The sequence below is a fragment of the Phacochoerus africanus genome, chromosome 4 (assembly GCF_016906955.1).
Source record: "Phacochoerus africanus isolate WHEZ1 chromosome 4, ROS_Pafr_v1, whole genome shotgun sequence".
Taxonomy (NCBI): domain Eukaryota; kingdom Metazoa; phylum Chordata; class Mammalia; order Artiodactyla; family Suidae; genus Phacochoerus; species Phacochoerus africanus.
The window spans coordinates 141,417,706-141,444,653 of record NC_062547.1 but is presented as its reverse complement, the minus strand read 5'-3'; the positions used below and the strand labels follow the sequence as shown (position 1 = coordinate 141,444,653).

The following is a 26,948-nucleotide window of genomic DNA, read 5'->3' as shown; positions in this document are numbered from 1 at the left end:
AGTTCCCGTCGTGGCGCAGTGGTTAACGAATCCGACTAGGAACCATGAGGTTGCGGGTTCGGTACCTGCCCTTGCTCAGTGGGTTAACGATCCGGCGTTGCTGTGAGCTGTGGTGTAGGTTGCAGACTCGGCTCGGATCCTGCGTTGCTGTGGCTCTGGCATTGGTCGGTGGCTATAGCTCCGATTGGACCCCTAGCCTGGGAACCTCCATATGCTGCGGGAGCGGCCCAAGAAATAGCAAAAAAACAAAAAAACAAAAAACAAAAAACAAAAGCAAATGCACTTGCACAGAAAAGTGCTTTTAGCATTTGGGCTTGTTTTCTTAGTACATATGGGTCAAAGGGTATTAAATGATTAAGTCTCTTACTATCTTTAACTGGCAAACTGGACTATACAAATCTATACTTCTATCTATATAAGCATTCATTTTAAAATACTTCATAAACATTTATCTTTGATGGATTAATATCTTTAATATCCAATATTTGTTAATTTAAAAGATGAAGAATGAGAACTTATTTTAATTTTCATTTCCTTGATTATTTTGTTCCTTTCTGGCCGTTCATCCACTGGGATCTAGGTTTTTCCGCTTACTAATTTAAATGTTCTTCATGACTTTTACTTTTTTATTTTTATTTTTTAGGGCTGGCAGCACATGCAGGTTCCCAGGCTAGGGATCTAATCAGAGCTGTAGCTGCCGGCCTACGCCAGAGCCACAACAATGCCAGATCCAAGCCGCATCTGCAACCTACAGCACAGCTCATGGCTATGCCAGATCATTAACCCACTGAGTGAGGCCAGGAATCACCTCATGGTTCCTACACAGATTCGTTTTCACTGCGCCACAATGGGAACTCCTGTTCTTCACAACTTTTAAATATATTAGCCCATTATCATATTTGCACCTATTTCTTGTATTTGTATTTTGACAACATTTAATCCACTTGTGATTTCATTTGGATATGATGTTGAGTGGTTGCACAATCTCAAATCAACAAATAAGATAATGTTTAGTTCAGGGATATAAAAAAATGCCCAACCTATTCATATAAACAGGTCTTATTTAGAATAACTACTGGATCTTTCATCACAAAGTCAGAAACTTTACATGTTTTCAAAAACACATACACAGAGGACAATATACTAAAGATTAAAATAAGCAAACAAAAATTTATATTAAATTGATTATCTTAGAAGATGATTCTGGTCCTGACAGAAACCATAAAGAGTGAATATGAATTCACCTATACTTTATTCTTCAAATGTTTATAGCACAAGCATTCCTCTACAAGAGCTGTTATTTCCAACTCTGGAACATTCATGAATCTCAAGATTGTAAGAGAGATTACTTCTTTTCCACTTTATGCTCTGAAGAAACACTCATACCAAATGGCTATATTCCAACCTATGCCTGAAAAGCAAAAACAACGGACAGAGCAGTCACGACACCAAGGAATACCTAGGCTTGAATATCCACCTCTCACCAGTGGCCTAAAGGCCTACCCACGAATAAGGGTAATTACTACCTCCTCGTAAAAGGAATACCCGAGTAATCTTTTCAAAAGTAAACTTTTTTTTTTTTTAGCCACACCTATAGCATGCAGAAGTTCCAAGGCCAAGGACTGAACCTGCACCACAGCAGTGACCTGAGCCACAGCAGTGACAATGCCGGATCCTTAACCACTAGGCCACCAGGGAACTCCAAAAATAAATAATCTTAAAAAGACAAAAATCACCATTGCTTTATCTTGACATCAAATACTATTCCATTACCTTTTGAAATAGTTAGTGCTGGAGACCACTGTGACCGTAGAATATCAAGACAAATGCTGCCATTACTGTTAATATTTGGATGATAAATTCTTGTTGTAAATGCGACCTATCAAAACAAGGAAAACTTTTGGTAAACTGTTTCATTAGTATTGTAGAAAGCAAATGAAAAAACAATTGCCATATCCCAATTACCTTAGGTGGTTTGAAGGGGTAATCTGTTGGGAAATGAATTGTCAAGAAAAATACTCCACCCTGATAGGGACTGTCATTCTGTTGATAATAAGAAAAGATGGATTAAAATGAGCAAATTACATAAACTACTTATTCTGAAATTAATCTGAATACTTACTGGCCCCATTATTGTAGCTTGCCAATGGAACACTGAAAAAGAAAACAAAACACCACCATGAAGCAATATCCACAAGTGTATCTACACCATAATAATTTGTCATTTCCCATCTACTCTCAGTTCACTTATAACCAATAGGATGAGTGCTGGGCAGGGTGAGGAATCTAAATCAAGCTGAAGTCTGAACAGAGAAAACAGAAATTCATGTCAGGGAGACAAAATTCTTGACATCTGAAGTCTCACTTTTTTTTTTGGTCTTTTTGCCTTTTCTAGGGCCGAACCTGTGGTATATGGAGGTTCCCAGGCTAGGGCTCTAATTGGAGCTGTAGTTGCCAGCCTACGCCAGAGCCACAGCAACTCGGGATCCCAGCCACATCTGCGACCTATACCACAGCTCATGGCAATGCCAGATCCTTAACCCACTGAGCAAGGCCAGGGATTGAACCCGCAATCTCATGGGTCCTAGTCGGATTCATTAACCACATCGCCACAACGGGAACTCCTGAAGTTTCACTTTTAAATCAGCATTTCCTTACCTCAAAGGGTAAAAAAAAACCCCACAAGATTCAACTCTTTGACGTGTTTTATCATTTCCTCAACACACTTAAATTTAATACACTCCTTTTATAATACTGGTATAGAGCAGAACAGTAAATTTTCAACACTTCTCCTGTGTAAGTCTTTAGAATTACCACTACAATAATAATGAAATAAAGAAAACATCAGAGGTCCTGCGGTGGCTCAGTGGTAATGAACTGGACTAGTATCCATGAGGACAGGGATTTGATCCCTGGCCTTGCTCAGTGGGTTAAGAATCTGGCATTGCTGTGGGATCCTGAGCTGCTGTGGCTGTGGCGTAGGCCAGCAGCTGTAGCTCCGATTCCACCCCTAGAATGGGAATTTCCATATGCGTGGGTGTGGCCCTAAAAAGACAAAAAAAGAAAAGAAAACATCATCTGAAAGTCTCAAGGTAGACAAAGATTACAAACTCTAGGGATAATCCAAATAAATTATAAACTCATTTAATAAGGAAATGTTGTTTGTTTGTTTGTTTTGCCACACCTGTAGCACAGAAGTTCCTGGGCTAAGGATCAAATCTGAACTACAGCTGTGACCTATGACCCAGCTGTGACAATGCAGGATCCTTAACTGGCAGCAGGAATTCCTATACCTGCATTCTTCTTAAGGGTTGTTAAGAACCAATTAAGGAATTAAAAAAGAGGACTAAAGCACTTAGATAATAAAAATACACAAATATTGAAGTGTATTTAAAAAAAAAACCCTACGTTAAAATTTTCATTAACTATTTTTATTTATTTATTTATTTATTAGGCCTTTTTTAGGGCTGCACCCGCACCATATGGAGGTTCCCAGGCTAGGAGTCTAACTGGAGCTGTAGCTGCCAGCCTACTCCAGAGCCACAGAAACACCAGATCTGAGCCTCGTCTGCAACCTACACCACAGCTCACGGCAACGCCTGATCTTTAACCCACTGAGCAAGGCCAGGGATAGAGCCCACAACCACATGGTTCCTAGTCGGATTTGTTAATCATTAGCTTTTTTCTAAGTCCTAATTTTATCTGACAAGCTAGTAACTAGAACATTTACAATTATAGAAAGGACACCCTTCCTAAAAGAAGATGTGAAAAGATCAATAAGTAATAATGTAATCTCTTTCATTATCTGGCACTCCAGAAAGTTCAAGATAATCTAGTGTATTTGGACAAGACTCTTGTTGTTGAGAACTCTATAAGCAACATCAACAGACTACTGCATTCAGCTGTAGCTCATCTCTAGGTTAGTAAATCATATTTGCCTAATATTCCCCAATACAATTAAACTTATATAAAGCATTAGCATTCAAAGTTCTAAATAAAAACCAATTAACACTCAAATGCCAGCTTTTATTTACTATTTGTCTTCACCTTTATAAAGGGTCAAATACTGTCCCTGAAAAAAAATGAGCAAGAGGATATTCACAGGGCTGTCATTTTTTGGCCTCGCCCTTGACACATGCAAGTTCTCTGGCCAGAGATCAAACCCATACCACAGCAGTGACCCGAGTCACTGCAGTAACAATGCCAGATCCTTAACCTGCAGCGCCACAAGAGAACTCACATAGGGCTGTCTTTAAAGTAAGAGTGAAAGGAGTTCCCTGTTGGTTTAATGGTTAAGGATCCAGTGTTGTCACTGTTATGTAACTGGTTCAATCCCTGCCCAGGGAACTTCCACACACCTTGGGTATGGCCAAAACAAGTAAAATAAGAGTGAGAGGCAGACACAGAGAACAGACTTGTGGTTGTCAAGGGGGAGGGATGAATTGGGAGTTAGGAATCAACAGATGCAAACTATTATATACAGAATGGATAAACAACAAGGTACTACTGTATAGCACAGGGAACTATATTTGATATTCTGTAATAAACCATAAGGGAAAACAATGTAGAAAAGATTGTATGGGAGTCTGCTGGTGGCTCAGTGGGTTAAGGATTCAGCATTGTCACCACTATCATGTGGTTCAATCTGACTTGGGAACTTCTGTATGGCAAGGGCATAGGCAAAAAAAAAAAAAAAAAGGAAAGAATGTATGTACATTACTGAATCACTTTGCTATACAGCAGAAATTAACACTGTAAATCAACTACACTTTAATAAACTAAAAAAAGTAAGAGGGAAAAGGAAGAATGAAACTGCTAATATAGCAACTGAGATCACTACGTCTCTTGTTAAAATGATCTAGACTGTTCAATACCAACAAAAGGTGAGAAAGACAAAATAAAAATACATTAACTTAATTAGTGAAAATGTCTCAAGACCTACCATTTAAATCTTCCATCACACTGGTTAAATACAATACTCATTAGAATCACTGACTTAGGTCTTCCTCTGGAGCTCTCCTAGACTCCTAGCTCTCTTAAGTGGAAGTAAGTGTTTGTTAAATTTAGTCTTTTGTCGTTTGAGGGCCATACCGAGGCATATGGAGGTTCCCAGGCTGGGGGTCTAATCTGAGCTGTAGCCGCCGGCCTACGCCAGAGCCCCAGCAATGCCAGATTCGAGCCAAGTCCTCGGCCTCCACCACAGCTCACAGCAACGCCAGATCCTTAAGCCACTGAGCGAGGCCAGGAGTGGAACCCGCAACCTCATGGTTCCTAGTCAGATTTGCTTCCGCTGCGCCATGATGGGAACTCTGGAAGCGCTTTTTAAAAAGTAAAAAAGGGAGTTCCCTGGTGGCCTAGTGGTTAAGACCTTGGTGTCGTCACTGCTGTGGCTCATGTTTAACCCCCGGCCCAGACCTCTGCATGCCATGAGTGCGGCCAAAAATAAATAAATAAATAAATAAATAATAAAAAAATAAAGTAAAAAAGTTACTGAGAGAATATCTTACTTGCATCAAATTACAAAGTTTTGTATATAGTCCAACCCCTACAGGTTCCAAGTGGAAAGAACTCCAGAAACAGTTACAGGGTAAAATATTTGGCCATAAGCATAGACATTACGGCAGCACCCGTGGCATATGAAAGTTTCCAGGCTAGGGGTTGAACTGGAGCTGCAGCTGCATGTCTACAGCACAGCCACAGGTAGGCTGGATCCAAGCCACATCTGTGACCTATGCCACAGCCTGTGGCAATGCCCAGATCGCTAACCCACTGAATTGAGGCCAGGGATCAATCTTGCATCCTCACAGAGACTATGTTGGGTTCTTAACCTGCTGAGCCACAAAGGAAACTCCAACACTGCTATATTTTAAAAGAACATCTATTTAAAAAAAAGAAAAAGCATTTAAGGATCAGTCTTAGGAACTTTTTGAAAATAAAAATTCACTCAAGTTTTTGTTTTTGTGTGTGTTTCTTTTTAGGGCCATACCCAATCCATATGGAGGTTCCCAGGCTAGGGGCAGAATCTGAGCTGCAGGTGCCAGTCTACACCACAGCCACAGCAGTATCAGACCTAAGCCATGTCTTTGATCGACACCAAAACTCATGGCAACGCTAGATCTTTAACCCACCAAGCGGTGCCAGGGATCGAACCTGAGCCCTCACAGATGCTAGCTGAGTTCACTACTGCTGAGCCATGACGAGAACTATGGCGTGAGCTGTGGTGTAAGCTGCAGACACGGCTCAGATCCCCTGCTGCTGTGACTATGGTGCCGAGTGGGAGCTGCAGCTCTGATTCAAACCCTAGCCTGGGAACCTCCACATGCTGCAGGTACGGCCCTAAAAAAGCAAAAAAAGAAAAAAAAAGAGTAAAAAACAGTAACCAAAAAACCTCCCACCAACCACCTTACATTTGATACTGTTACACAAACTGAAAGCTACAAACCCCTTTTATGAGAGTTTATTTTTATTTATTTTTGGCTGCTATGGTGACATGTGGAAGTTCCTGGGCCAGGGATGGAACCCACACCAGAGTCGCAGCCTGCACCATAGCTGTGGCAATGCCAGATCCCTAACCTGCTGCAACCTCCTCTTTAATGAGCATTTAAATGAGAAGTGTACAGTTCAATGGTTACTCTAGCATCCTTAACGATAAAGCTTTGAGGTTAAACAGAATAGTGGGGGAGTTCACTGGTGGCCAAGGAGGTTAAGGATCCAATGTTGTCACTGCTGTGGTGCAGCTTCAGTCCCTGGCCTGGGAACTTCTGCAGGCATGGACAAAGAAAAAAAAAAAAAAAGGAATATTTGTTATAGTTTGAGACTACACAAAATTTTGTGCACAGTTTGAGACTTTTAAGAGACCTACATTTGGGAGTTCCTTCAGTGGAGCGATGGGATCAGCAGTGTCTTGGGACCTCTGGGACACTGGTTTGATCCCCAGCCTGACACAGTGGGTTGGGGATCTGGTGTTGCCGCAGCTGCAGCTTGGGTTGTACTATGGCTCAGATCTGATCCCTGGCTTGGGAACTCCATATGCCTAGGAGTGGCCAAAAAAGAAAAAAAAAAAAAAAAGAGAGAGAGAGAGAGAACTACACTTGAATTCAAGGAGATCTCGAGAGTAGCATTCAGTAAGTGTTCAAAATAAAACAAATTATACAACTAATAAATCTTCAGTTTACTTCTTCCAAGAGGCAAGCACACTTTTTTCCTGCTTGACACAGCTTTGCAGAAAAGTGGGGAAAAATTCAGTGGTATGTTAAAATCTGCATATTTTAAAAAACAAGCACAAGTAGTGTCCCACTTTATTCTTTTTTTTTTTTTTGATCTTTTTGCCTTTTCTTGGGCAGCTCCTGCGGCATATGGAGGTTCCCAAGCTAGGGGTCAAATCAGAGCTGTAGCCGCCGGCCTACGCCAGAGCCACAGCAACTTGGGATCTAACCAACGTCTTCGACCTACACCTCAGCTCACGGCAACGCCGGATCGTTAACCCACTGATCAAGGCCAGGGAACGAACCGCAACCTCATGGTTCCTATTGGCATTCATTAACCACTGAGCCATGATGGGAACTCCAGTCCCACTTTATTCTTAAACTAAGCATCAATAACAACATGTAGTGCTGAGGATCTGAAAGCTCAGATAGTGAAAAGGAGCTCCAAAAGTTACAAGTTGGCTAACAGTCTCTCTATTCTGCCTAAGATTAAATTCTGTCTTTTAATAAAAGGTGACCATTAGCTAGCCAGTTACACTTTGTTTTGTCCTAATGTAACTCATCAAGAAGACCTGATCAAGACTTTCTGATGGCAGTTTATCCTCAAATGTTTTCAAATACTCAGAACATTTTAAAGTATAACATCAGCAAACATTATCTAGATAAGGAAGTTAAGGAAGTTGTTCTGTCTCTAAGGAGGAGTTTTTTCCTTATTTTTTTTAGAAGGTAGGAGATACTCCACATACAACTCACCCAATGAAAGTGTTTTAATTCAACAGTGTTTAGTATATTCAGAGGTGTGCAACCATCACAATTTTAGAAGATTTTCATCACTCCAAAAAGAAACCCCATATCTATTAGCAGTTATTACCTGTTCCCCCCAAATCTCCAGTCCAAGCCAACCATTATCTATTATCTGTCTCTATGAATCCGCCTACTCTGGCTATTTCATTATAAATGGAATCATGCAATAGGTGGCCTTATATATCTGACTTCTCTATGTTTCGCATTTTTTTTAATTTTTAAAAATTATAGTTGATTTACAATGTTGTGTCAGCTTTAGGTGACTCAGTTTTACAGTTTTCAGATTCTTTTCCATTATAGATCATTATGATATACTGAATATGGTTCCCTGTGCTATACAGTAGGACCTTGTTGTTTACCTATTTTCTATATAGTAATGTATATACATTAATCCCAAACTCCTAATTTACCTGCCCCTCCCTTTCCTCTTTGGAAACTGTAAGTTTGTTTTCTGTTAGTCCACTGCTGTTTTGTAAATAAATTCATTTGTATCATTTTTTCAGATTCCACATATAAGTGACATCATATGATATTAGTCTATCTGATTTATTTCACTTAGTATAACAATCTCTAGGTTCCATGTTGCTGCAAATAGCAATATTTCATTCTTTTTTATGACTAATATTCCAGGGTGTGTGTGTGTGTATACATACATCTTCTTTATCCATACATCTGCTGATGGACATTTAGATCGCTTCTGTATCTTAGCTATTAAATAGTGCTGCTATGAACACTGGGGTACATGTATCTTTTTTTTCCCTTTTTTCAGCTGTACCTGTGACATATGGAAGTTCTCAGTCCAGGAATTCAACCTGAGTCACATCTGTGACCTACATCACAGCTGCATCAACACTGTGCCAGGCTGGGGATGGTATTGGCAATACCACAGAGACAAGCCAGATCATTAAATCCACTGTGGAGAGGGAACTCCCTGCATACATCTTTTTTTTTTTTTTCCTTTTTTGGCCACTCCTTGGCACATGGAGTTCCTGGGCCAGGGATCAGATCCAAGCGGCAACTGCAGCAACCGGATCCCCAACCCACTGTGTCAGGCCGGGGATCAAACCTGTGTCCCAGCAATCCCAAGATGCTGCCAACCCTGTTGGGCCACAGTGGAACTCCCTGCATGTATCTTTTTGAATTAGAGATTTCTCTAGATCTATGCCCAAGAGTGGGATTACTGGATCATATGGTTAGCTCTATTTTCAGTTGGTTTTCTTTTCTTTTCTTTTTCTTTTTTTTTGTCTTTTTGCCATTTCTTGGGCCGCTCCCGCAGCATATGGAGGTTCCCAGGCTAGGGGTCCAATCGGAGCTGTAGCTGCCAGCCTACGCCAGAGCCACAGCAACTCGGGATCCGAGCTGCATCTGCAACCTGCACCACAGCTCACGGCAATGCCGGATCCCTAGCTCACTGAGCAAGGGCAGGGATCGAACCTGCAACCTCATGGTTCCTAGTTGGATTCGTTAACCACTGCGCCACGATGAGAACTCCAGTTTTCTTTTTTTTTTTTTAAGGACTCTCCATACTGCTTTCCACAGTGGCTTCACCAATTTATATTCCCACCAACAGTGTTCACTCTTCTCCACACTCTTTCCAGCATTTATTATTTGTAGACTTTTTAATAATGGCCATTCTGACTAGTGTGAGGTGATACCTCACCATAGTTTTGTTTTACATTTCTCTAATTATTAGCAATATTAAGCATCTTTTCACGTGCCTATTGGCAATCTGTATGTTTTCTTTGGAGAAAGGTGTGTCTAGGTCTTCCGGTAACCTTTTTAAAAAATATTAAGCCGATGATACATCTTGAAAATTAATTCTCTGTCGGTTGCATTCTTTGGAAATATCTCCTCCCACTCCATAGGCTGTCTTTTCATTCTGTTTATGGTTTCCTTCGCTATGCAGAAGATTTTAAGTCCCATTTGTTTATTTTTATCTTTATTTCCATTACTCTAAGAGGTGGATCTAAAAAGATATTGCTGCAATTTATGTCAAAGTGTGCTCTGCCTATGTCTTCCTCTAGAAATTTTATGGTGTCTAGTCTTACATCTTTAACCCACTGTGAGCTTATTTTTGTATATGGTATTAAAGAATGTTCTAATTTGATTCTTTTAGCTCTCCAGTTTTCCCGCCATCGCTCATTTAAGAGACTGTCCATTGTATACTCTTGCCTCCCCCACTGTAAACTGACCAGAGTGAGTAAGTTTGTTTCTGGGTTTTCTATGCTATTCCATTGATCTATATATCTGTTTTTATGCCAGCACCATACTGTTTTGATGACTATAGTTTTATAGTATGGTCTGATGTCAAGAACTGTGATTCCTCCAGCTCCATTCTTTTTTCTCGAAATTGCTTTAGCTATTTGGGGTCTTCGAAGTTTCCATTCAAATTCTGAAATTTTTTGTTCTAGTTCTGTGGAAAATGCCACTGGTAATTTGACAGGGATTGAAGTAAATCTGTAGACTGCCTTGAATAGTATGATCATTTTAAGGGTACCTGTGCAATCTTCAGTTTCTTTCATCAGCATCTTATAGTTATTTCACAGTACAGGTCTTTCAGCCTAATGTTTTAATTTTGTTTTGTTTTGTTGTTTTGCAGTGCCTACAGCAGAAGTTCCCTGGCCAGGGGTCAAACCTGAGCCACAGCAGAAACCCAAGCCACAGCAGTGACAATGCCAAGTCACTACTAGACCACAAAGGAACTCCTAGCATAAGGTTTTTTTGTTTTGGTTTGGTTTGGATTTTTACATGACCATACTTGCAGCATATTAAAGTTCCAAGGTCAGGAAACAAAGGATTATCTTACTTCGAGAACAGTAGCAAAGATAAATAAATAAATAAAAATTAAAGAAGGAGTTCCCGTCATGGCTCAGTGGTAATGAACCTGACTAGTATCTCTAAGGATATGAGTTCAATCCCTGGCCTCACTCACTAGGTTAAGGATCCAACATTTGCTGTGAGCTGTGGTATAAGTCACAGACACAGCTTGGACCCTGAGTTGCTGCAGTTGTGGTGTAGGCTGGTAGCTGCAGCTCCCATTCAACCTCGAACCTGGGAATTTCCATATGCTGTGGGTGTGGCACTAAAAAAAAAAAAAAAAAAAGCCATAGCTTGTTGTAGATTAAAGTTCAAATATTCTGACCCAGGGAAATACCCAGAAGGAACAACGGATAAGTAAGAAGGAGCCAAGGTAACGACACAGACAATGTCTGACGGAAGAGGTTCAAGATGTAATAAATAGTACAGAAGATGATGGGATACACATAAAAGTGCACCTTTCATGGGCAAGTAAGGGTAACTACTGCCTCTTTTCTACTGCATAATTATCTCCTCATACAAAATAACCTTGAGCGCCCAGAGGTAGACTGTTATACCATTTAATCTTTTATTCTAGCCTTCCTTTTAGATACTTACTATCATCTCCAACGGGACCTGCTGAACACTGTGCTGGGGGGTCCCGTGCCAGGTCGTTCAATTCCTTAAGGAGAGAAAAAAGAAATGTATTCAACATAAGTGTAACTTTTAAGCATTAATAAAACTGTTTCTATTACCAATAACCAATAATATTCTCTGTCCCACCAGTAAAGCTCCTTTGTTTTTAACTTAAGGAGCACCTTTTCAAGTCAGAGAGAGGTAGCCTGATGAAATATTTAAAGTATTCTTGAATGCAAATGCATGTTTTAAAAAAGTGGACAACTTTTGCTTCAAATGTTCAGAGCTTAGGGGGTATTAAATATAAGAAAGGTAAACAGGTATAATGTACTAAAGTATCACAAATTGTTTTATTTTTATTTTTTTTTAATATATATGTTGTTTTATTTATTTATTTTTAGTTTTTGGCTTTTTAGGGCCCACCTGGGGCACAAGGAGGTTCCCAGGCAAGGAGTCGAATCTGAGCTACAGCTGCTAGTCTATGCCACGGCCACAGCCACAGCCACAGCCACGTGGGATCTGAGCCACGTCTGCAACCTATACCACAGCTCATGGCAATGCCAGATCCTTAACCCACTGAGCAAGGGCAGGGATCAAACCCGTATCTTTATGGATATTAGTCGGATTCATTTCACTGTGTCACAAAGTGAATTCCTGTCTTCTTTAAAAAATTTTTTTTAAATTAAACTATCGTTCATTTACAATGCTATGTCAATTTTTGCTGTACAGCAAAACACAGAAACTGTTTTAAGGTAACCTTCGTTTACTAGTTTTTAGATCCATAGCCAGCTTTTGTACCTCAGAACTATTAGTTTACACTTGAGACAAGCACTTGAAGTCACAGATGTTCCAATCTATATGAGACCACCTGACAAGATGCTGATATGTTTTCAGCTCATATCCAACCACCAGAGCTTCAAAAGTAGTAGAAAAAATTTAAAAAGGGATATATTACAAAGACTGGCTGAATATAACCCATCAGTTTTGTAATCAGAGACAGATCTACTTGGAGTAATGCTCTACAACTAGCTGCCAGCTTCTTTGCTATTTTAACACACGAACCCCACAAACTTGAGATCTGTTATTGGGTGGGGATGCCCAAAAAGCCACAAAGCAAGAAATCATACTATATTCCCTTTCCCCTTGGCTTGGCATTTGAGATAAAAACAAGTTCTGAGGAAAGACTAGTTTTAATTGCATTTTAAGACTACAACAGTATAAAGAGTAAAAATCCATTATTTTAAAAGCACAATAAAAACTATTTCAGGAGTTCCCATTTTGGTGCAGAGGAAACAATCCGACTAGGAACCATGAGGTTTCGGGTTCGATCCCTGGCCTCGTTCAGTGGGTTAAGGATCCTTCGTTGCCGTGAGCTGTGGTGTAGGTCACAGACATGGCTCAGATCCTGCGTTGCTGTAGCTGTGCTGTAGGCTGGCAGCTGTAGCTCGGATTCGACCCCCTAGCCTGGTAACCTCCATATGCGGTGAGTGGGGCCCTAAAAAGCAAAAATCAACAACAACAAGGAACTATTTCAAATCTCATTAATGAGTTACATAAATATACTTAATTTGCAGCATATAGATATTTCTGTAAGCCCCTTCTTCTGAGTTAACTTATTCAACCAGTCATTTGGGTACATCAATTACTCCGTTTTATCCTGTCTGTAAGCCTGGAGGGCAAAGCATAAAATAGAAAAATAAAGTCCTGTTCTGTTTTGTTTGGCTGTGCATGCGGCATATGGAAGTTCCCAGGCCTGGGACAGAATCTGCACCAGAGCAGTGACAACACCAGATCCTTAACCCACTGAGCCACCAGGGAACTCCAAAGTCAAGAGTTTTTGTTTTTGTGGTCTTTTGTCTTTTTAGGCCCGTGCCTGGGACATATGGAGGTCCCCAAGCTAGGGGTCCAATCAGAGCTACAGCTGCTGGCCTACACCACAGCCACAGCAACATGGGATCCGAGCCGCATCTGCGGATCCGATCCGCATTTGATCAAACCTGCAACTTTATGGTTCCTAGTCAGATGAGTTTTCACTGTGCCACAACAGGAACTCCCCAAGACAAGTTTTAATAGTTCTGAATTTTGCCATATAGATCAAGGATCTTTGGTAGTAATAATCAGGATGAGAAGATTTAAGCAGAGATTATGATTCACAGCATTAGTCCACCAATCATAATTTCAATAAAATTAATTTTTTATAAAAAAAGACACGAAGTATCTAAAACAAGGAAAATATGTAATTAGTAATTAGAGTGTTTTATATGTTCTACTATATCATGCTTTTAGTATGAATCTAAAAATATTAAAAATGTACAAGTGAGAATGTTTGAGAATCTAAATATTGCCCAGGAAATTAAGCTTAACTTCCTTTAAGAAGAATGACCTGCAGAGAGTTCCCTGGTGGTCCAGTGGTCAGGACTTGGAGCTTTCACCACTGTGGCCCAGGTTCAAGCCCTGGTCTGGGAATTCAGATTCCCACATCAAGCTACTGCACACCATACGCCCAAAAAAGGAATGAACTGCAAAGAAAGAACAGCTAAACCAGGAGTAGTTCTCAAAAATGAGGTCCTGGCAAAGCATCATCATTATCACAAGAAAACTTATTAGAAATGCAGATTCTCAGGCTCTAACCACATCTACTGAATCAGAAACTACAGAATAGCCTAACAATATGAATTTTAACAAGCACCCCAGTAAATTTTGATGTATAAGAAATTCTGACTGCCTTTATATCTGACAAAATTAAGCATCAGACACAAAAGATAATGCTAGAAAACTGACTACCGGAAAGACAAAGTGTAGGGAAGGTGAAGGGCAAAAGGAAGCACAAAATGAAATCAAGAAAAGGGTGAGACTTAGAAAGATAAGGTGTGCTCCTTGTTTTCAAGACACACTGAAGGGAAGCAGTCTGTCACTACCACAGTATTGAATTCTCCTTGCCCCACTCCTATCTTACCAGAGTTGCAACAGAAATGTTAACTTATGTGTCCAAATACTTGAAGCTAGTATTTTAAAATAACTGCTAGGGTATTTAGCAGTACCTGCTGTGGCTCAGTGGAAACGAACCCAACTAGTATCCACGAGGATGTGGGTTCAGTCCCTGGCCTCACTCAGTGGGTCAAGGTATGGTGTTGCCCCTAGCTGTGGTGTAGGTCGTAGATGCGGCTCAGATCCCAGGTTGCTGTGGTTGTGGCGTAGGTCAGCAGCTGCAGCTGCAATTCAATCCTAGCCTGGGAACTTCCATACGCAGTGGGTGCAGCCTTAAAAAGCAAAATTAATTAATTAATTAATTAATTAATTAATTAAAGTAAATAAAAATAAGTGCTAGGGCATTTAAAATTACAAATTTTTAAAACAGTAAATATAGTAACTCAGTTATCTATAATTTCTGACAGTATAAAATTAAAGAATCTCAAATTATCAGGTGCTGATAGACTTAATCCCTTTGCACACTCAAAAAAAATTTCTTTTTTAGTCTTTTTAGGGCCACACCCATGGCATATGGAAGTTCCCAGACTAGGGGCTGAATCACAGCTATAGCTGCCGGCCTGTTCCACAGCCACAGCAGTCACACAGGATCCAAGCCACATGTGCAATCTATACCAAATCCTTAATCCACTGAGCGAGGACAGGGACTGAACTCACATCCTTAAGGATACTAGTCTAGTTCACTGCCACTGAGCCACAGTGGGAACTCCTCAAATATTTTCTTTTTTTTTTTTTTGTCTTTTTTGTTGTTGTTGTTGTTGTTATTGTTGTTGTTGTTGCTATTTCTTGGGCCGCTCCCGCGGCATATGGAGGTTCCCAGGCTAGGGGTTGAATCGGAGCTGTAGCCACCGGCCTACGCCAGAGCCACAGCAACGCGGGATCCGCACCGCGTCTGCAACCTACACCACAGCTCACGGCAACGCCGGATCCTTAACCCACTGAGCAAGGGCAGGGACCGAACCCGCAACCTCATGGTTCCTAGTTGGATTCGTTAACCACTGCGCCACGACGGGAACTCCTCAAATATTTTCTATTTACCTTTCAATAACACTGCCTTCTATTTTAAAGACAAATTGATGGAGGAGTTCCTGTTGTGGCACAGTGGTTAACGAATCTGACTAGGAACCATGAGGCTGTGGGTTTGATCCCTGGCCTTGCTCAGTAGGTTAAGGATCCGGCGTTGTCGTGAGCTGTGGTGTAGGTCACAGACATGGCTGGGATTCTGCATTGCTGTGGCTGTGGTGTAGGCCAGCAGCTGTAGCTCTGATTTGACCCTGAGCCTGGGAACCTCTATATGCCGCCAGTGCAGCCTTAAAAAGACCAAAAAAAGGAGAAAAAAAAAAAACTCAAGTCAACTGAAAGTATAGAAAATACCTACCACAAACCCAAACCTATCGCCTAGCTCTGGCCAATCTAAACAGTGAATTCCCTGGTGGCTCAGTGGGTTAACAACATGTCACTGCCATGGCTCAGGTCACTACTATGGCACAGCTTGGATCCCTGGCTTAGGAACTTCCCCTGCCATGGGTGTGGTAAAAACAAACAAACACTGCTATATTCTGAATCTTTTTTGGTCATACCTTGGCATAGAGTTCCCAGATCAGGGACTGAATCCGAGCCGCAGAACTGACATACTTTTTTTCCCTTTCTTTTTAGGGCCACACACGCAGCATAAAGAAGTTCCCAGGCTAAGAGTCGAATTGGAGCTGCAGCTGCCAGCTATACCACAGCCACAGCAATGCAGGATCTGAACCGTGTCTGCAATCTACACCAAAGCTCACAGCAATGCCGGATCCCCAACTCACCAAGTGAGGCCGGGGACTGAACCCACATCCTCATGGAAACTAGTCAGATTCGTTTCCGCTGAGCCAAGACAGGAACTCCCATGACCTACGTTTTAATACCTGATTCTTTTTAAAATTTTGTCTTTATTTGCCTTTTGAGGGCCGCTCCTGCAGCATATGGAGGTTCCCAGGCTAGGGGTCGAATCGAAGCCGTGGCCACTGGCCTACACCACAGCCACAGCAACGCGGGATCCAAGCTGCGTCTTCAACCTACACCACAGCTCAGGGCAACGCCGGATCCTTAACCTGCTGAACAAGGGCAGGGATCGAACCCGCAACCTCATGGTTGCTAGTCAGGTTAGTTAACCACTGCGCCACGATGGGAACTCCAATACCCGATTCTTAACCCACTGTGCTGGGCATCAAACCTGCACCCCAGCTGGGCCACAACAGAAACTTCAACTCTGGATCTTTAAGAAGTCTCCTGTGCATTCTCTCCAAAGTAATGATTACCTTGAATTTAGTGTTTATTATTCCCTTTTTTAAAAAAAACTAGCTAAACATTTTTAATCTTTAAATTATATGTAATGTAAATCATAAAGATTTTACAATTTTTACTATCATCTAAAGATAAAACAGTCAGCAGACAAAACCACATATAGTCCATTAAAACTGAGGTTTTGTTATATTCTGTGTTGTTACATTTTTAAAAGCAGCCACCACCACTAAACACACTATTTCTTAAAGAATATGATAAAACTTTTAACAGAAAAAGCCTATTCTTATACTTAAAAGCTTACTTATACTTACTTAAAAGTTCCATCTAAGACATTATTCACTCAGATTTTTCTAATTTATTTGCAGAGTAAGCTTTAATCTTCAAATGCAGAATAATTCAAGTAACTTAAAAATTGAGGTTTCTAGAGGAGTTATTCATTATAATTCTCTTATTACACATATATGTTAACATATATATTCAATTACACACACACACACATGCCACATATATACCATACTCTATTTTTATGCTTGCATTGGTGTGGTCCATTTGTTACAACTGATGAAACAATACAGGTATATTATAATTAACCAAATTCCAAGTTCACATTAAGCTTCACTCATTCTTTTGTACACTGGATAGACTTGACAAATGTTTATTCAATTGGATTCACCATTCCAATTTCATACAGTGTGGTTTCTGTGCTATATTTTTATTTTTTAATTTTTATTTATTTATTTATTCTTTGTTTTGCTTGGTAGAAATTTTTTTTTTTATTACTCAAATGATTTGATCTCATCTGTACTTGTATAATGATTGTAACAGTCTGATTTCATACGATTTCCATCCCACAGCCCAAGCACATCCCCCCACCCCCCAAACTGTCTCCTCCGGAGACCATGTTTTTCAGTGTCTGTGAGTCAGCATCTGTTCTGCAAAGACAGTGTTTATTATTCTCTTAACAGTCTTTTTTGTTATTGTTGTCTTTTTAGGGCCTCACCCAAAGCCTATTTAGTTCCCAGGTTAGGAGTCAAATCGGAGCTATAGCTGCCAGCCTACACCACAGCCGCAGCCACGCCTGACCCTCAAGCCACGGAGTGAAGTCAGGGATCAAACCCAAGTCCTCATGAATACTAGGTTGAGTTTGTTTCCTGCAGCGTTACAGGGGAACTCCTATCATGCTTTTAAACTTTTATTCAAAAAGCGTTACATTGTATACTTCGCTTTTCCCTCAACATATTAAGACGTTTTTCCACCAAGATCTAGTTTTTCCCTTTTTACTACTGTTCATTTTGCTAGTGGATTTTTTTTTTTTTGGGGTCTTTTTGCCATTTCTTTGGACCGCTCCCGCGGCATATGGAGGTTCCCAGGCTAGGGGTCGAATTGGAGCCGTAGCCACTGGCTTACGCCAGAGCCACAGCAACGCGGGATCCCAGCTGCGTCTGCAACCTACACCACAGCTCGCGGCAACGCCGGATCGTTAACCCACTGAGCAAGGGCAGGGACCGAACCCCCAACCTCATGGTTCCTAGTCGGATTTGTCAACCACTGCGCCACGACGGGAACTCCATTTTTTGCTAGTGGATGTTTAAACAATGTTTGCCTTCTTTAGGTGACTGAAATTTTATTTCCTGTATTTCACTATTATAATGGTAAATATTGGTTATACACACATTCTTGTATACCCCTGTGTTTTTCTAGATAAAACACTTCCCCAATTTAACAAGTACCCTCTCTCCTTTTTTAACCACACACTGATGCCTTTTATTACGTATGGGTTTCAAAAATTATTTCCTCAACCCATATATATAGGCAAAAATAAGTGTACTGCTCAACACTGGAACTTGAAAACCTGATGACTGCCTAGAGAAGGGAAAATTATTTCTAGAACATGCTTCATCAGGAGGCCAATTCATCTACCAACCTCCAAGAACATGAAAATGAACGTGACAGACACTATCCTCCATGTGAATCTTCATTTACTGCCATTCGACAACCCTTCTTTGGGCCCAGATCAGCAGCACGTTTCTTGCCAGAATCACTAAATGTCCAAGAAGACTTTCCTCACTATCATCTGCTACAGAAATCTGGGATATTATAAGTTCCTTCGCTATCACCAGAGAAATATGTTGGTGCTTGAAGGGAATCCCTTTTTAATTATAATTTTATCACTAACTCTATAGTTAATGTTTCATACAACTTATTTGCTATTTATTAAACTGTTGTGTTTCAATGATCAAAGAGGAAACGTCTTTAGAATGTAGAAATGGATGGCTCTTTTCTAAGTTTATAAAACAAACGAACAAACCCCGTGAGGGTTTTTTTTCCTGTTTTGGCTATCCCTCAGCATATGGAGTGTCTGGCCAGGGATGAGACCCCAGCTGCAGTTGTGACCAAAGCTGCAGCTATGGCAACACAGGATCCTTAAACCACTGTGCTGGGCCAGGGATAGAACCTGCTTCCCAGCGCTCCCAAGACACCGCTGATCCCACTGTACCACAGTGGGAACTAAGTGTCCTTTACTAGCTGGTCCTACCAAAAAACTGCAGAGGTTTTTATACTGTAAATTTTGGAAACTAACCATTTTCATGTGTAATTATGTTAATGAAAATAAGTTTCCACAAGAATTGTTAAGATTATTCCATAATATGTTCTTGCTGATATGAGCAGGAGCAATAGGCCAAATCCAGTTCTTCCAAGTCTTAATATCATTTGATGTTTTCTCATTATTCTGCTCTTACGTAACTTGAAGCAAGTCACTCACTTTCTTCAGATCAGAACATTCACATCTATAAAACAAGGAAGTTAAACTAAACAGCATGATTTGGTTACAGCTCTGATTTGACCCCTAGTCTGGGAACTTCCATATGCAAAGGATGAGGCCTAAAAAGACCCCCCCCCAAAAAAAAAAATTCAAGGTTCTAAAGAATTCCTGCATAAAGAAAACACTACTATTTGGACACAAAACCAGGCTCTGCTCTTTTCTCAGCCCATTCAACCAATGCTACATTCCTCAACCAAGAGTTTATTCTCACAAAACGCCTAATGTCTGTGGGAAAAGTCAGAAGTAAATCTGAAGGAACCAAGAACATTCTTTTATCCCAAAGAAACATTACTGATTTAGAATAAAAGATTTTGGGGAGTTCTCTGGTGGTCTAGCAGGTTAAGGATCCAGTGTTGTCACTGCTGTGGCTTGGGTCACTGCCACAGTTTGGGTTCAATCCCTGGCCAGGGAACTTGTGCATTTTGTGGGGGCAGCCCGAAAAAAATTTTTTTAAATAAAGCATTTTTAAGCATGACAGAGAAATCTACACAACATGGCTAATATTGTCCTAAGTTATTTCTTTTACCTATATGTTGTCTATCTGGACTATAAATTATTTCAGTATTTTTTTTTTCTTTATGTGGTAAAGGACACATAACATAAAATGTACCATCTCACCTATTTTTAAGTATGTAATACAGTTCAGTGGTATCAAATACATTCATAATGTTGTGTTCAAAGTGTTTTAAAAGAATGTTTACATCAAGAGAAAGCCCATGTATGAGCAGCTTTTCAGATATGGTTTCCACAACATGTTTCTATTAATTTTCAGAGACAGTTTTTTTTTTTTTTTTTTAAAGTTACGTTTGCCAAGTTCCAGGAAATCCTTACAAGCACTATTTGTGTGACAATGCTGATAGCTTTCAGCAGTGATCGAATATATAGCTGATATGTTTCTGGCTTAAAACAGTTTCTCAAGATTAAAAAGGGGAAAAAACCACTTTTCTCATGAAACAGGTATCTTTTTTTTTTTTGGTCTTTTTAGCTATTTCTTGGGCCGCTTCCGCGGCATATGGAAGTTCCCAGGCTAGGGGTTGAATCGGAGCTGTAGCCACCGGCCTACACCAGAGCCACAGCAACGCGGGATCCGAGCCGCATCTGCAACCTACACCACAGCTCGGCAACGCTGGATCGTTAACCCACTGAGCAAGGGCAGGGACCGAACCTGCAACCTCATGGTTCCTAGTCGGATTCGTTAACCACTGCGCCACGACGGGAACTCCAAAACAGGTATCTTTTAAAAGGGAAATTATATGCTATATAAAGATATTAGCAAAATTTGTCATTTATATAATCCTATCTGTTGTACTGTAAAATTTCAAACACTGAAAGCTTATATTTATACCACAACCTAGAAAGTAAAGCTAAGCAAGGTACTTATATTTATAAACTACATATGATCAAGGGAGTTCCTGTCATGGCTCAGTGGTTAACGAATCTGACTAGGAACTATGAGGTTGAGGGTTCGGTCCCTGTGGCTTGGGTCACTGCCACAGTTTGCCCTGAGCTGTGGTGTAGGTTGAAGACATGGCTCGGATCCCACGTTGCTGTGGCTCTGGCGTAGGCCGGCAGCTACCGCTCCGATTCGACCCTTAGCCTGGGAACCTCCATATGCCACAGGAGCAGCCCTGGAAAATGCTAAAAAATAAATAAAAAATAAAAAATAAATACATATGATCTAAAATTCCATGTAACAAAGGAAATCCTAATTATCCTAAAGTAAAATAAGGAAATCAAAGAATTTAAAAATTTTAAAGAAAATTCTTTCCATGGATGGCTAATAGGCACATGAAAAAATACTCAATATCATTATAAGAGAAATGCAAACCAAACTACTATGAGATTCCACCTCACAATGGTCAGAATGGCCATGATTAACAAGTCAACAAATAAATGCTGGAGAGAGTGTGGAGAAAGGGGTATGCTCCTTTAGTGTTGGTGGGAATGTAAAATTGGTACAATCACTATGGAAAACAGTATTAAGGTACTTCAGAAAACTAAATATAGAACTACCACATGATCCAGCAATCCTATTCCTGGGTATATATACAGACAAAACTTTCATTGAAAAAGATAAATGCACCCCTGTGTTCAGTTCATTGCAGCACTATTCACAATAGTCAAGACATGGAAACAACCTAAATGTCCACTGACAGATGAATGGATTAAGAAGATGTGTTACTGGAGTTCCCATTGTGGCACAGTGGTTAACGAATCCGACTAGGAACCTTGAGGTTGTGGGTCTGATCCCTGGCCTTGCTCTGTGGGTTAAGGATCCAGCGTTGCCGTGAGCTGTGGTGTGGGTCGCAGACGCGGCTCAGATCCCATGTTGCTGTGGCTCTGGTGTAGGCCGGCGGCTACAACTCTGATTCGATCCCTAGCCTGGGAACCTCCATATGCCACAAGAGCGGCCCAAGAAAATGGCAAAAAGACAAAAAAAAAAAAAAAAAGATGTGGTACATATATACAATGGAATACTACTCAGCCATAAAAAGACTAAGATAATGTTGTTTGTGGCAACAAGGATAGAACTAGAGATTCTCATACTAAGTGAAATCAGAAAGAGAAAGACAAATACTATAGGTTATTTCCTGGATGTGGAATCTAAACTATGGCACAGATGATCCTATCTACAAAACAGCAACAGATTATGGGCATGGTAAAGGGACTTGTGGTTGCCAGGGGGGAACGGGGTGGGAGTAGGAAGACCATCAAGTTTGGGGTTGGTGGATATAAACTGTAACATTTGAAATGGATAGGCAATGGGCTCCATTGTATAGCACAGGAAATTGTGTGTGACTGTGTCCTTCTGCTGTACAACAGAAATGGAAGAAACACTGTACATCAACCATACTTTAATGGGGGAAAAGAATCTCTCTTAATCTGACTGCAGTGGCTCAGGATCCTGCAGAGGCTCAGGTTGGTGCAGTCATAAAATTTAAATAAATAAATGAATGAATGAATTCTTTAGACTCAATACTGACTAATTATGCAACTAGGCTACATGTTAATAAAGGGGCACAGGGAGGGAAGACAAGGGGGCTGGAATCAGGAAGTCAAGAGAATAACGCAGTCTATATTCAGAAAGTGGGAAAACTCAACTACAGGAAAGAAGTTTTAAATAAAAGTGAGTTCAGACTTATATGACTTATATTTCCATAAAATAAATTACAGTTGAGCTATAAGGCATTCATATTGCTTGGCATGCTTAAAGTTTCACAAAGAAGAAACCAACATGAAATTCTGACAATGCATATTATTAACCGAATTATGAACCTGAGGTTAAAAATTGTTTGACAAAAGCTAGACTACAGTTGACTTTCAACTTTCTTCACAATAGCACATTCATGCTGTTGAAACACATCCACGTGGAGTTCCCGCTGTGGCCCAGTGGAAACGAATCCAGCTAGTATACATGAGGATGAGGGTTCATTCTTGGCTTTGCTCAGTGGCTCAGGGATCTGGCATTGCCGTGAGCTGTGGTGTAGAGTGCAGACCAGCTTGGATCCCTAACTGCTGGGGCTGTGGCGCAGGCCTGCAGCTGTAGCTCCAATTCAACCCCTAGCCTGGGAACTTCCATATGCCACAGGTGCAGCCCTAAAAAGCAAAACAAACAAACAAAAACAAAAAACCACACACACACAAAAACCATATCCATTCAACATCACTCATTATTAGAGAAATGCAAATCAAAACCACTATGAGGTACCACCTTACACCAGCCAGAATGGCCATCATCAAGAAGTCTACAAACAATAAGTGCTGGAGAGGGTGTGGAGGAAAAGGAACACTAGTACACTGTTGGTGGGATTGTAAATTGGTGCAACCACTGTGGAAAACAGGATGGAGAACCCTCAGAAAATGAAAAATAGAACTACCATTTGATCCAGCAATCCCACTCCTGGGCATCTATCCAGAGAAAACCACGACTCACAAAGACGCATGTACTCCAGTGTTCACTGCACCACTATTTTCAATAGCCAAGACATGGAAACAACCTAAATGTCCATCGACAGAGGAGTGGATCAAGAAGATGTGGTACATATACACACAATGGAATATTACTTAGCCATTAAAATGAACGAAATGCTGGCATTTTTAGCAACATGGATGGACCCAGAAATTATCATGCTAAGTGTAGTCAGCCATACAATGAGACACCAACATCAAATGCTTTCACTGACATGTGAATCTCATGTGGAATCTGAAAAAAGGACAGACTGAACTTTGCAGAACAGATGCTAACTCACAGACTTCGAAAAACTTATGGTCTCCGGAGGAGACAGTTTGGGGGGTGGAGGGATGTGTTTGGGCTGTGGGATGGAAATCCTGTGAAATCAGATTGTTATGATCATTATACAACTACAGATGAGATAAATTCATTTGAGTAATTAAAAACAAACAAACAAACAAACAAAAAAACAACCAAAACTCTTACAACCTTTCTGGACCAATACAAAACAAAACAAAACAAAACAACAAAAAAAAAACATACCCACCCTAAACACCTTCCAATGAAAAAGACTGCTGTTCACATACTGTTTTTTTTAAGATGGAAAAAAAAAATCTTTCTTATTCCCCAAGGATTTCCTTCTTTCTCCAAGCAGCTTATTTATTAACTATTATACAAATCTAGTATCACATATGGTTCTTTACAGTAATATTTTACCATCAATTTTTTTTATCTACAACTATCAAAAGTTAACTTGTTACCCTTATCTCTACCCCTTGAAAGCTTAATTCTAAATTCCCTAAGTTAGAGACAAGGTATATCATATTCTTTACTGAATTTTCCAGATTAGAACATATTAGACACTCAAATGTCTGAATGAATGCCTACCACTGTATCAAAGAGAACTGGTGCTCAAACACCTGCAAATAAGATAATAAACAAAAGCACATAAACAACTTCCAAGGGGAAGTTCAGTCCAGTTGGGCCTCATCACCTACATTATAGGAAAGAGAAAGTCTATAGTGACATACAGAGTATATTAAGATTTAATTACTGGGAGTTCCCGTCGTGGCTCAGTGGTTAACAAATCCGACTAAGGACCATGAGGCTGTGGGTTTGATCCCTGGCCTTGCTCAGTGGGTTAAGGACCCAGCGTTGCCGTGAGCTGTGGTGTAGCTTGCAGACACGGCTCGGATCCCGAGTTGCTGTAGCTCTGCCATAGGCCATCGGCTACAGCTCCGATTCCACCCCTAGCCTGGGAGCCTTCACATGCTTCAGAAGCGGCCCAAGAAACGGCAAAAAACACCAAAAAAAAAAAAAAAAAAGATTTAATTACTGAATGCAAATAGAACAGGTGTTTTGGGGTAAGGGTGGATAGCACCAGAGAACATGGAGTTCATTTCTCTAAGTACTTCAGCAGCAATCACTTAGAGGGAAATGTTCTGTTAAAAACAATAGTCTTTGTTCATTACTGAAGATCAAAAACCTTTCCTAGACCTTATTTTACCTACATGAACTAACTTTTACTCATTTCAAAACCTTTTCTTTTTCTTTGACCACGCCACAGCATGTGGAAGTTCCTGGGCCAGGGATCAAACCCTTGCCACAACAGCAACTGGTGCTGCCGCAGTGACACTGGATCCTTAACCCGAACTCTTTTTTTTTTTTTTTTTCTTTGTCTTTTTGCCATTTCTAGGGCCGTACCTGCAGCATATGGAGGTTCCCAGGCTAGGGGTCCAATAGGAGCTGTAGCCACCAGCCTATGCCAGAGCCACAGCAACACAGGATCCGAGCCACATCTGCAATCTACACCACGGCTCACAGCAACACCAGATCTTTAACCCACTGAGCGAGGCCAGGGATTGATCGAACCTGCAACCTCATGGTTCCTAGTCGGATTCGTTAACCACTGAGCAACAACGGGAACTCCTGAACTCTTTTTTCTTAATTAGTGAGCTTTTAAATTTCAACCAGCCCAAGACTAGGAACCATTTGCCTGGAATACGCTGGCACCTTTAGCCTTCAGTTAAATGTCCTTAGAGACAAATTTCTTAGAGGACCTTCTCTCCCATTTCCATTCCATTTCCTGTTAAATACTATGATGGAAAAGTCTAAGTTGCTTTAGCAACTCAGCATGGTTTATATTATTATAACGTGTAATTATTTAGTCTTTTGACTCAATGACAAATAGGAACCTGACCTCCAACGTATGTGTACCTAGTAAACATACGTTCAAGAACAGATTGTTACAATTACACACAGTAATTTTAAGTATCTAGAGAAAGATAATACCATCTTTCACTGATGATAAAACTTTAAAAAAATTAAAAAAAATTCCTGAAATCAAACTGCATATTATAATCAATGGTATGTCAGCTTAACTGGCAATCTTTTTTTTCTTAGTAGTACATCTTCCAACTGACAATATCTTGGATTCAATGAGTATGGCACTTGGAAAGGCACTAATAGTCTGATACTGCAGCACAGGATCATATACTTAACAAAGAACAAGCTTAGAATTTTGGCAACCAAGGCCAAAGTAGAAAATGACTAAGTAAATGACAGAGTTAGGATAGGAAAATCACAACTTCTACAAAACTACTTCTACAGAAAGTAAGGGGACAAAAACATGAGAGAGGGACACATGGTACCAAAAGCAAAACAGGCAAAGAGCTGTTCCTTGCTAACAACTCCCAGAGTCGGCTGTCAGTGGTAGCTAAGCTGTCAGGGCAAGTGAGACTCCACAGAGAAGCTCTAACAGAATCTGAAATTACCTCTCCTTTCAGTTACTAAGGCAGTGGTCAGTGCTCTTCAACACTATTTCCAAAATGAGGGTAAAAATAGCCAGGGAGATGGGAAGAGTCTATGCGCTAAAAGGAAGATGGTGGAGTATCCATGCCAAAAGTTTCCACCACTCACTAAGATCTGAAGAAAATACTGAAATGCTGAGAAAACAGCTCCCTTCCTGGTATTTGAATAACCAGGATCTACACCAGCTGATTCTATCTCAGCAGGATCTACACCAGCTGATTCTATCTCAGTTAACAACTACATAGAAAACGAGTAAACTCTTAAAACTAGTAAACCGAAAGAACTCTTCTATGGCATCAATCACCAGGTACCACAGGCCCAGGATTGAGAAAATGCGGAACTAGTGCTACCATTATCTTGGTGTGCTTCTGGGCTACTTAAAGCAGCAGGACAATGAGGACCTCAAAAAAAGATAAAAATGACATCCTTTTCCCATTATATCCTATAAAACTATGCCCCCCTCAAAACCCCCCACACATATATAATATTTTTAGTAAATAGCATATGTTTACATTTTTGTACTCTCATGTTTTGAAATGTATAAAAACTGTAAATCCTTGAAACTTAAAAATAACACGTATCGTGAACTTTATTCTTCATTTTCCCAAAGCACAGTTTCTGTTTTTCAAGTTCTCCAACACTAATCTAA

At 40.4% G+C, this 26,948-nt stretch overlaps 1 protein-coding gene and 1 non-coding gene across 3 annotated transcripts in view; one reads left to right on the top strand and one right to left on the bottom strand.

Moving 5' to 3' along the window:
* The window catches only part of UBE2D2 (ubiquitin conjugating enzyme E2 D2), a 61,009-nt gene that overhangs the window by 7,316 nt on the left and 26,745 nt on the right, over positions 1-26,948 (bottom strand). For both annotated transcript variants that reach the window (XM_047778782.1, XM_047778783.1), the window contains exons 2-5: positions 11,424-11,487; positions 2,123-2,154; positions 1,966-2,043; positions 1,774-1,879 (exon numbers count right to left, since the gene is read on the bottom strand). In XM_047778782.1, coding sequence (XP_047634738.1) covers positions 1,774-1,879; positions 1,966-2,043; positions 2,123-2,154; positions 11,424-11,487 — 280 coding nt within the window. The remainder of the gene's footprint in view (positions 1-1,773; positions 1,880-1,965; positions 2,044-2,122; positions 2,155-11,423; positions 11,488-26,948) is intronic.
* TRNAE-UUC (transfer RNA glutamic acid (anticodon UUC)) lies at positions 13,836-13,907 on the top strand. The gene has a single exon. It is a non-coding gene; the product is annotated as a tRNA-Glu (tRNA).